The 11,180-nt window shown below is 48.3% G+C and overlaps 1 protein-coding gene across 7 annotated transcripts; it reads left to right on the forward strand.

Annotated features, from left to right (window-relative positions):
- The first annotated feature begins 25 nt into the window (after positions 1–25).
- TARS2 (threonyl-tRNA synthetase 2, mitochondrial) lies at positions 26–11,137 on the forward strand. Of its 7 annotated transcripts, none has more exons than XR_005028779.2 (19): positions 26–182; positions 465–658; positions 983–1,106; positions 1,993–2,117; positions 2,908–3,025; positions 3,143–3,207; positions 3,451–3,529; positions 4,655–4,801; positions 4,944–5,042; positions 5,345–5,562; positions 6,041–6,203; positions 6,417–6,554; positions 6,723–6,800; positions 8,476–8,576; positions 8,770–8,871; positions 9,047–9,119; positions 9,421–9,449; positions 9,726–9,840; positions 10,773–11,137. XR_005028779.2 is itself a non-coding variant. In XM_036905268.2 (18 exons), exons 1-18 carry the CDS (start codon positions 108–110, stop codon positions 10,806–10,808), a joined length of 2,139 nt encoding a protein of 712 aa, XP_036761163.1. In that variant the 5' UTR covers positions 26–107; the 3' UTR covers positions 10,809–11,137. The 7 variants fall into 7 exon arrangements, 5 of the variants coding, with proteins under 5 accessions (XP_036761163.1, XP_036761161.1, XP_057356666.1 ...); XR_005028780.2 differs by having other exon boundaries at positions 10,684–10,873; XM_036905268.2 differs by lacking the exon at positions 9,421–9,449 and having other exon boundaries at positions 10,684–11,137.
- The last annotated feature ends 43 nt before the right edge of the window (positions 11,138–11,180 follow it).

Genomic DNA, 11,180 nt, shown 5'->3' on the forward strand with positions numbered 1-11,180 from the left:
CTAGTAACCAATAGACATGGGTATTGTCGGGCCAGAAACCAATTGAGGAATCTGGTGAAGCAGACGCGACGATTAATTTGAGGATGTAGGCATGAGTCTGAAGGAACATGGGGCTGTATCAGCGGTGGCGGCGGCTCCGGTTCCCAGGGTTACAAACCTGCAGGCTACACACGGACCGTAAGGTACCCCAAAGTTACGAACGGCATCGGGCTCAACCCAGCATGACACTCCCTGCCCCCGCCCTGAGTACCCGGACTCGACTACCCTAGCCCTTAGTTGCATCATCTTTTTCCTGGGGTCAACAGCCTGGGGATCGTCGGGCTCCCCGCCTAGGGCCCTGTGTTACCCAATCCTCTTAAGAGTGGGGATTGGGACCAAGGCCACTTAAATGACCTCATCTCCCACCATCCCCAGTCCCAGGAAGGAATGCTGGGACCTATGTCACCTAACATCTTTCCTGCCAGGCTGTGCGTACGCCTCCACACTGGTTAGCAGAGCGGCTTAGCCTTTTTGAGGAGCTATGGGCTGCTCAAGTAAAGAGATTAGCAAGCATGGCACAGAAGGAACACCGGACTATTAAAATAACACTTGCTGGAGGCCAGAAAATGGATGCTGTAGCATGGAACACAACTCCTTACCAACTAGCCCAGCAGATCAGGTACGAGACCCATTTCATAGCTACCAGGGTGATTATTCTACCATTGTACTTATTTGGACTTCATCAGGGAAAGAAAATTATGCTTGTTTCTATTCCATCCCCATTAATATAGTCTTTTCCTGAGGGTCCTGCATTAGTTTTTATCTGCATTAGTTTCAGAGTCTTTGCCCTTCCTCTGTTATCTTTTGGGAAAAGAATGGTAGGTTGTATTGCTGTGGTAACACCTTTCCCCTTTGCAAGTTTGGAGTTGCTAAGAGATTAGTCCTCTTCCCCTGTGGATTGTAAATGGTCTTTTTCTTTATCTCCCATCGTCCACTGCTGAAGTTCACCTCTGGCAGATACTGCAGTTGCTGCTCAAGTGAATGGAGAACCTTATGATCTGGAGCGGCCCTTGGAGACCGATTCTGACATCAGATTTCTGACATTCGATTCCACAGAGGGAAAAGCAGTAAGTTCCTTTTCAGGAATACAGTGTCTACTAAACTAAGAGGTATTGAAGTAGGGCATTTCTAGTATTTATTTCTTTTGCCTCACTTTCTCCAGTTGTAATAGGGAGGAAAACCTACCACAGATGGCTTGTCTTGACTACTTGTGGCTAAGCTGGAAATTTAAGATGAAGGTTTTTACTTAGTTTAGATCTATTAAGCAGACATCATTTGTGCTAGTGAAAGGGAGAGATGGTAAGTTGAAAACAGGATAATGTTAATATGCCGACTCAGTGCCCCACCTTGAGACCTTCATTATAAATCAACTTTAGTGTATTTAATTCTAATCTGGCTTCCACAGCTGAGCACACAACCTGGCCTCCTCCCCATGTCACCTTGTCCTCTTCTTGTCAGTTTGGGTAATGCAGACATCATCTGTTAGTATCCAGAAAAAATTAAGTTCTCATTTCACCTATGTGTAAGTGGTGACCAAATCCTACAGGAGTAGTTGCATCACACTAGATTCCTAGGATAGAAAAAAAAATAGGACTAAAAGAACAGAGCCCTTAGGAACCACTGTCTTCAGAAATTAGTTTACTCTGAAGCCCTAAAAGGGGATGTTAGGAGCAGCAAAAGACAACTGGCTGGTTTCCTACTTTTAGGCTGCAGGACCAGGAAGCACTGAGGAGTGGGGCTACAAGCTGCTGTCTTCAGTACACTACTCTTACTGGCCTGTTGCTTTCTTTTCTGTTCTTTTGGTCACTGTCAAGGTCAGGTTCCCCATTTTGTGAAAGTTATTCCTAAAAGAGTCATATTGGTTTCATACCAGCTTCTCTGAGGCAAGGATCAGCAAACTGGAGGTTAAAGAAGAATGTTATGAACTCATGAACTCCTTTCTTGTGAACCCAGGTATTCTGGCACTCCAGCAGCCATGTCTTGGGGGCAGCAGCTGAACAATTCCTAGGTGCTATACTCTGCCAAGGTCCGAGTACAGAATGTGGCTTCTATCATGATTTCTTCCTGGGAAAGGAACGGTGAGTAGCCAAGGAAGGAAGAGAATGATTCTGGGATGGTTTAATTTTTAGATATTTCACGATATCTTATTTTACTTTTAAATTTTTTGAAGTACAATTGACAAAATTGTAATGATACTTAAAGTGTACGATGTGAAAATTTGATACGTTTTCATTGTGAAAGGATTCCCACAATTGAGTTAACACTTTCATCGTCTCATTTTTTCTTTTTTGAGAGTGCATAAGATTTACTCTCTGATCAGATTTCAATTTTACAATACAGGATTATCAATTATAGTCATCATATTGTACATTAGCTCCTCAGATCTAATTCATTTTGTAATTTAGAATGTGTACCATTTTACTAGGTGATTTCTGGGCCCTTTTCTGGGGCCTTGGGCATGTTTCATTTGAAAGAGAAGCTGGGGTTGAGGGTCTCTCCAGGCCTTATCTAGGACATTGGTACCACCTACAACACTAGTCCATGTCTTTCCTCTTCTAATTCTGCTTGAAACTTACCTTCTCTACCTTTATGAATCCTCCAACTTTTACTTCACCCCTTATTACTCTTGCTCTAATTTTGTCCATCCAGACTGCCTGCACTCAACTTCTAATTTCATGCATAGAGCTTTTTTGTTCCAATTATAAAATTTGTGCCTGATTTCCTATTTATATTTTCTCTTAGTTTGTCTGTTTTTGCCAATAATTCTAGATGTTTCTGGAGGGCAGGATTTCACCCCCTAGCCAATAGGTTTGTCACGCAGGTGATGCTTCTTAGAGGATGCAAGCCAACCAACTCTCATATTTCCAGAACAGTCCGGGGCTTAGAGCTGCCAGTTTTGGAGAGGATTTGCCAGGAATTTGCAGCTGCTGCTCAACCTTTCCGGAGGCTAGAGGCTTCCCAGGATGAGCTTCGCCAGCTTTTCAAGGTGGGGAGAAGATGCCAAGTTTAAGAGGAAAATTGAGAGGCATGAGGGAAAGGATGATTCTTTCCCAGGACATCTTTAAGGAAATAAAAACTTATCTTCACTCTTCCCTTCTTTCAGGATAACCCCTTTAAGCTTCGCCTGATCGAGAAGAAAGTGACAGGTCCAACAGCAACAGTGTATGGGTAAGAGTTGTCAAAGTTGAGAGAAACAGAGAGAGGTGGAGATGCAGCAAAGGAGGCCATAAATGGGATAAGGGAAAGAAGAGAAGGTAATCTGTTGCTCCAGAAAAAAATTGTTTTTTATCTTCCAGTGCTCTCTCTGTAGAACAGTTCTTGATACCTTTCGGTTAGCTAACAGCCATGAGAGGAAGAAGACTAGAAGCTCAAGAATTTGGAAGCCACTAACTGGCCCTTCCCTTCTTCCAGGTGCGGCACGTTGGTTGATCTTTGCCAGGGCCCCCACCTTCGGCATACTGGACAGATAGGAGGACTGAAACTGCTGACGGTCAGTAGTGAGGGCAGGGTTAGGCTGAGACTCCTGTTTCACTAGAGTAAGCAGGGAAGTGGAAAGAGGATCCTCTCTCTCTCAGCCCTTTCTCCATTCTAACAGCTAAAGGGGGAATCCAGAAGGAGAAAGATACTTAGTCCCTGCCACCTAGAAACTCCCAAACTGAAGGCAGATACAGGACACCCTGCCAAGGCCAAAACAAATTCAAATCCCATAGTCAGACATCTGTGCTCAGGGAGATAGGGAAATGGAGAAGGAGGGCATGAGCACACCAGTCAGGGTCACACAGTAGAGAGAGGACATCCGAAACACCACTTGACAGGCACCGGGGCAGTACTCCAAGTCAAAGGCATGCCTTTCATGAAAATACTAATTCTGGGCAAAGTGAGTTGTAGATGGAATGGGAGTGGGGAGAGAGGGAAGCAGCAGGAACATAGAAAAGAGCCCTGAACTGAACACCTAGCCGTCTGCACCTAGTCCTCACTGTGCCACTGATGGAGCATGTGGCCTTGGGTAAATCTCCTTACCCATTTTCCTCATCTGCAAAATGAAACTGTTAATTCCTGTATCATTAAGACAAAGCCAAGTAATGCAGGATAAAGTGAGGAAAAGCTAAAAGTGGTATAAAATACAGGCTGTTCGTAGTATTGTTCAAGGAAAGAGGAAGCAAGGGCATATGAATTTCATGTGGTCAGGAATTGGACATAATGTGGGGGATTGAGTTTTCTAGCAGCTGTATTGGAGATTGATAAGGGGATGGATGGACTCACAATTGACCAAAGTTTAGGGTTCTCCTTCGAGTGCCCCTTGCCTAGAAGAGGAAGGAACTAAGACCAAGGGTGCTAGCCAGGCAGTGGCAGTGAGAATGAAGTGAGAGAGGTGGCAGGGCAAGGTTAGGCTTGAGCAGGACATACACAGGAATCAAGAGTCAAGCACCTCCAAGGCTGTAACCATGGCAAAGGGGTTGTGGTCCTCTTCGTGGTGGTGATGGTGGAAAGGGTGGTGGAGAGGTGAGAGTGACACACTGTGATGCTCACACCAAAAGTATCAGATGAGGACTGAAAGAGAGTCGGGTGTCTAGTTCTCCCCACCTTCACTTTGACCCCCCATGTCCTCCCATAGAACTCGTCATCCCTGTGGAGGTTGTCAGACGCCCCAGAGACACTGCAGAGAGTGTCAGGGATTTCCTTTCCCGCTGTGGAGGAGCTGAGGGCCTGGGAAGAGTGGAGGGAGGAAGCCGAGTCACGGGACCACCGACGCATTGGGAAGGTACAGCGATCCGGGCAGTGGGGGGATGAAGGAACCTGACTGTGAGGCCGGGAGCAGAGTCCAGCAGCTTGAGCATTATTTCTTCTGGGTTTCAAAGCCCCTGCTCTCCCCTTGAAGTAACCATTGCCATTCCTGGCCCCAGGAACAGGAGCTCTTCTTCTTCCACGAATTGAGCCCTGGGAGCTGCTTCTTCCTGCCTCGAGGGACAAGGGTCTATAATGCACTGGTGGCTTTTATCAGAGTAAGGGGGACTCAAGACCGGGGAAAGGCGACTGGGGAGGGACTGAGGGCCTAGAAGAAACCAAGTGATAAAAAGAGAGTGTTAGAAGCATAAACATGAATATTGTAAAGGGCTGGTGACTTTTATCAAGGTACTAGAAAGGTGTGGCCTACAGTGGGTGAGCAGAAAGAGGGAGCATGGTATTCAATAGGCTGTGGCTGTGATGAACATGACCTGAGGGCCCAGAAGAGTCACACAGCTGCTACTCTGCCCCCTCTCTGCCCAGTCACTCCGGCCTACCATGTCTGTACCCTCCTCTCCAGGCCGAGTATACCCACCGTGGTTTCTTAGAAGTGAAAACCCCCACACTGTTTTCTACGAAACTGTGGGAGCGGTCAGGACACTGGGAGCATTATTCGGAAGACATGTTTGCCCTGCAGTCCCCAGGCTCTGGCAGGCCTGTCAGCAACCCGGGTGACCACTCTACCAGCCCTCCCACAGACACGCTCGCCCTGAAGCCCATGAACTGCCCTGCACACTGGTGAGCTGGGACCCCAGAGGCCTGGGTCCTCCCAGGGCTGGCACTAGGCAACCAGATGGCCAAATATTAAGTGCCAGAAAACACCTTGGAAGAGTGTTGGGACACCTGATTTGAGTCTAATCCGCCCTCTAACCTGGTGAATTTAGGGAAATGATTGTACTTTCCTAAGCTTCATTTTCCTTATGGGTAACATCAAGGGTTTAGAGTTGCTCTCAGAGGTTCCTCTTTCAACTCAGTGCCTCTCACAGAACAGGAATAGTAAATGATGTCTGTTATCTTTGTTGCTGAGTAATTCACTTTTGAAATATTCAGGGGTCAGATTGCATAGGTTGGCAGGACTGTGTGAGAGAGTCTGCTGAGGCTGGATGAGGTGTTACCTGATGGTGCAGAGAAGGGAAACAGGCAGGTTGGGCAGAGGAGCAGTCTTAGGGGGGCTACTTTTCCCTGTGGCCCTGACTCTCCCCCTCTCCAACTTCAGTTTGATGTTTGCCCACCGGCCCAGATCCTGGCAAGAGCTGCCCCTGCGACTGGCAGACTTTGGGGCCCTGCACAGGGCAGAGGCCTCTGGTAGTCTGGGAGGACTGACCCGGCTGCGGTGCTTCCAGCAGGATGATGCTCACATCTTCTGTGCACTGGATCAGGTGCCCCTTCCCCAGCTCCACCAAAGCATTTTCTAAACCACCTTCCATTCTCCTTATGAACCACCAACATCCTGACCCTCTTTATAAATACTACAGTTATGCTGCTTTATATCCCCAACTTTCTTCTGTGTTTTTACCCTGTTTCCCCCAAACTACCATCACCCCAGAGCTCTAACTAGCACACAGCTGACCCCTCTTTACTTCCTGTCCCAGCTGAAAGCAGAGATCCGAGGATGTCTTGATTTCCTCCACTCTGTCTACATTGTCCTTGGCTTCTCCTTCCACCTGGCACTGTCCACTCGGCCGTCTGGCTTCCTGGGAGAGCCCTGCCACTGGGACCAGGCTGAGCAGGTGAGTAGGTGGTAGTGAAGCAGAGGCAGGTAAGGCACTCTCTGGTGCAAGGGCATGAGGGTTCTCAGTAGAGACATATGCTAATAGGGTTATTCGTTGGGGGCTAGATGGTCATGTTGCTCTTAAAGTCTGAGATGACATCGTCCTCTTGTGCCTCATCCTTTAAAGGTCCTTCAACAGGCTCTGGAAGAATTTGGAGAACCCTGGGACCTCAACCCTGGAGATGGTGCCTTCTATGGGCCTAAGGTAAGCTGGAGACCCTGGTTAGAGTTTCATTTATTCATTTTTTGTCATGTTTTATTAAACATTCAATAGATAAGGAGGAATATTTGTAAACCAGTATAGGATGTAAAGAAGAGCAATCCAGCTCCTGCCCATGGAACTCCTGGTCTCATGAGGGCTGTGGGAAGCAGACGGGGTGCTGTGGCGTCACAGCACCAGGGCCATGTGGGCACTGAGGAGCTTGTTCCTCAGGAGGCCAGAAAGGGCTTCATGCAGGAATCCCTCTCTGAGCTGAAAGGTAATTGTTAGCCAAGTAAAGAGGTGTTTCAGGAGGAAACTGTGGATAAAGGCTGGGGGGAAGGGTGAAACTAACACGGAAAGTTGGAAGAAGTGAAAAAAGGAGGAGAAAAAGACTGAAAAGTGCTGGATTTAGGAAAAAGTCTGTTAGGTTTTGAAGGACCATTTTTGGTAAAGTGGGGACCGGGGGTGGAGTCAGAAGTAAATGAATGAACCTAACTCTTTTAAGAATTTTGGCTTTTAAAAAGGCAAAGAGAGTAGCCGAAGGGGCCTAAATAGTCAAAAGAGATTTTGTTGTAGGGGGAGACTTGAGAACATATTTAAAGTTTATGATGAGGAGAGCTGTTATGTTACATTTGGATCAGGGAGGAGTGAAGTTGTAGCCGGGATTTCTGTAGAGGGAGGTTCCTGGGGAGACTTGAAGGGCAGGACTGAGAGCCCACAACAGAAGGGACCCCCACTGCCATTGTTCCATCCTGGGGACAGGAGGAAAGCCTGGGGGTAGAGGAAAGGAAGTTTACAGGTGTGGCGAGAGGAAGCTGAGGTATTTTCCCATCTGATAGTGCCAATTATCTGATTTCACCATGAGATGAGAGGTAGGCTAGTTTGCTGAGACAGGAGCAGGGGAGAGGAGAACTGTCAGTGAGGAGGTTGAAGGCATGAAGAGAGAGAGGAAGCAGCTTGGAAACCCCAGAGGAGAAAGGACACAGGCTGATTAGGGCCACTGAATGATTGCTGGCTGCAGCAAGGGTCTGGGTGAGGTTTGAAACAGTGACTTACATGGCGGTGTCGCCCTACTGTCTGTCTGTGTGGCGTTGGTCATGGTGGGCAGCACTGAGTGGTTCTGTTACAGGGCCCATCAGGGGGAGTCCTGCCATGTGGATGTGACAGAAGAACAGGGATTCACGGGAACCAAGGAGAGTGGTTATAGCTACATGGGGGGGAAAAAAAGAAAGGTGGGTGGTGCCTGTGAGTGGGAAGAAAGAAGAGGAGTTAAAGAACCTAGATGTTGAAGAGCCATTACTAGGAATAACTGTCAGAGCTGGAGGGCCAAGAGACAGTGAGCAGAGCAGGGTGTCTGATGTACTGTTTCAGAGGTGCAACCATTCCAGGCGATGACGGGATGTGGATGGTGACACCCGTAGCATGGCTGTAGATGGAGGTCTTTGAGATGAAGAGCTCAAGGAATTGAGAGGCCAGGGTGTGTCATTGTTAATGTCCCTGAATGTTATAAAACCATTATTCAGTGTAAAGAGTCACTGCCAGAGTTCCTAGTGAGTGAAGCAGAGTATAAGACAGCTGGGTAGCATGTCTCTCAAAACTGTAGGTGGTGGGGAGGGGGTGGGGTTGTACGAATAATAGTTCTGGTTTTTCTTCATGCCCTCACATCTGTTTCCCCCAGATTGATGTGCACCTCCACGATGCTCTGGGTCGGCCCCATCAATGTGGGACAATCCAGCTTGACTTCCAACTGCCCCTGAGATTTAACCTCCAGTACAAGGGGTAAAACTTTGTTCCATCCCTTTTTCCCCTGGCTGTCCATTGAGTGGATGATGAACCATTTTCCCTCTACCTTCCCTCTCTGCCCCTAAAAGCCAAACAAAATCCTCCACACTCTCCCCTGCCAGAGCTGAGTATTTCTTGAAAAGTGGAAGGTGATCTTGATGCATTCCATTCCATTCTTTTTCCTTCTCAGGCAGGCAGGGGCCCCAGAGCGTCCAGTCCTTATTCACCGAGCAGTGCTAGGTTCTGTGGAAAGGATGCTGGGAGTGCTGGCGGAAAGCTGTGGGGGAAAATGGTAAGACCTCGGACCCCAGATTTGTTCTGGCCATCAAACTAGATAGTACGTGCTCGAGATTCTGGCCCCCTGCAGACAGCAGCTTGTGTTTCCTTCTCCAGTCTGCTCCCTGCAGCCACACTTGGGGTCAGAGCCAAAAGAAGTAATTTGCCCTCTCCTCTTCTCTCTCAACCAGGCCGCTGTGGCTGTCCCCGTTCCAGGTAGTGGTCATCCCTGTGGGGACTGAGCAAGAGGAATATGCCAGGGAGGTGAGGAGGAGTTGGGGGTATGGACAGGGGCTGAAGCAGGTCTAATAGGGAGTCTGGGATAGGGAGTCTGGGACTAGCAGTGCATAGGAAGAGGCCACACTGGGTAGTGGAAGGGGAACAGCACTTGGAGCCACAAGACTGGGCTTGAATGGCTGCTGGCCTACATGGTAGAAATTCCACATCTGAGTAAAGAGACTAACCACGCCTTGTGTAAAAAATTAACAAATGTTAAACATTGATAGCTGAGCACTTGGCACCAAAGGGGGCTTGGGTAAGTACTGGTTTCGTTTTTCCTTTTTAGAGAGAAGTAAGGACATGGACAACACCAGAGTTGAGCACCTGGTTGGGTAGAGCAGTGGCTCAAGGCTGGCAGAGTCTGGGGAGTTGGTGGTGGTCTCAGCTCCAGGAGGAGGGAGACAAGCAGCTCTGAGGGCTGGGGAGGGCCCTCCATGCAGGGATGGGTGAGGAGGGCTGGACATGAGAGCTGGAGAGCCTTGAGGCCAAGGAAGGGGGACCATTGGGGGGTTGGGGGAAATTGGGATCAGACTGCTCTAGCTCTTCCGCCTTCTGGTAAAATAAATTCCTGTCACCAAACCTCTGCTCCAGGCACAGCAGAGCCTGCAAGCTGCAGGACTGGCCTGCGACCTGGACACTGACTGTGGACTGACCCTCAGCCGGAGAGTCCGCCGGGCTCAGCTCACCCACTACAATTTTCAGTTTGGTAAGTGATCAGATCAGCACAGGCCCTCAGAACCCTGCACCCTTCCACCTGCCCTCTTCCACCTGCCCTCTACACTGTTGTTTCATATCTAGTAAGTTTGATCATCTGCATTTTGGGGTTAGTTGGGGCTCATTACCTGAGCTAGGCAGGAACCAGGATTCAGGACACCTGAGCCATTTGGGCCCTACATTTCTTCATGTCCTGACAACTAAGTCTGATCCTCAGGACAGTTTTTTCTGACCCTCCTCGCCTTAGTTCTTTATGTCTGTTAGATTAATTAACCAAGGGAGCATCAGAGAGAAAGGGACAGGAAGGGTTCATAAGGCATTAATTAGTTAGCTTTGTTTATTCTAGTCTTCCATGGAGTTGGCCCTAAGGGGTGAGGAGAAAGTCCTTAAGGAGAGAAGTCAAGCCCTACTCTTTTTTTCATCTTCCAAGGTTCAGAGCTCTTTATTAAAGGAGAAGAGCAGAAACTCTTCAACCAGATTTCTTGGTTCTCCAGTTTTATATACTCACTGACCCTGCCAGCACTTAGGCAAGCTGCCCATGGTCCTGTGGACTTGCATGTGTCTTCTACTCCTTTCTCTATTGTGTGCATACACACAGACACACACACACACACACACATTTTCTCTGTGGCTGCTGCTTGACCTGTTTGTCTTTCTCTGGCTGACCCTACTATCTATGACCCCTGGACTCCTGACTGCAAGTGATAAGGCTTGCAGGGGAATGTCTGGAACATTCCCTTATCTCCTCAGGATGAGCAGGGAACTAGAGAGTAAGAGAGCTAAATATATCCTTTCTGTGAACCATATCTGAACTTTGCTCTCACCCTTCCTAAAGATTTAGGTCTCTTAAGCTTCTTCTTAGTAAAGAAGATGTCCCATGTGGATGAATTTTCCCTGAGAGCCTCACCTCCCCTCTTCCTGCAGTGGTTGGCCAGAAAGAGCAGAGTGAGAGAACAGTGAACGTTCGGACTCGGGATAACCGCCGGCTGGGGGAACGGGACTTGACTGAGGCTATACAACGGTTGCTGGAGCTACAGAGCACCAGAGTCCCCAATGCTGAGGAGATGTTCTGAGCTTATGTATACAGACGTGACAGAGACCTGCAGGAGCCACCAGCCTCCCTTCACACTGGAGAGCCCAACCTGCCTGACAAGATCTGGAGGGCCTCAGGCCCTTGGGAGCTCATGTGGAAGCATGAATCTGCTCTCCTCAGAAGAGATTTGGTCTGGGGGAGCCGTTTTGGATGTGAGGAGAGTGAAACTAAAAATAATAAACTTGAAGCTCATCAAGATGTGTCTTCATCTCTGACTCTTGAGTGAGGTTAAAAGGGAG

The sequence above is a fragment of the Manis pentadactyla genome, chromosome 4 (assembly GCF_030020395.1).
Source record: "Manis pentadactyla isolate mManPen7 chromosome 4, mManPen7.hap1, whole genome shotgun sequence".
Taxonomy (NCBI): domain Eukaryota; kingdom Metazoa; phylum Chordata; class Mammalia; order Pholidota; family Manidae; genus Manis; species Manis pentadactyla.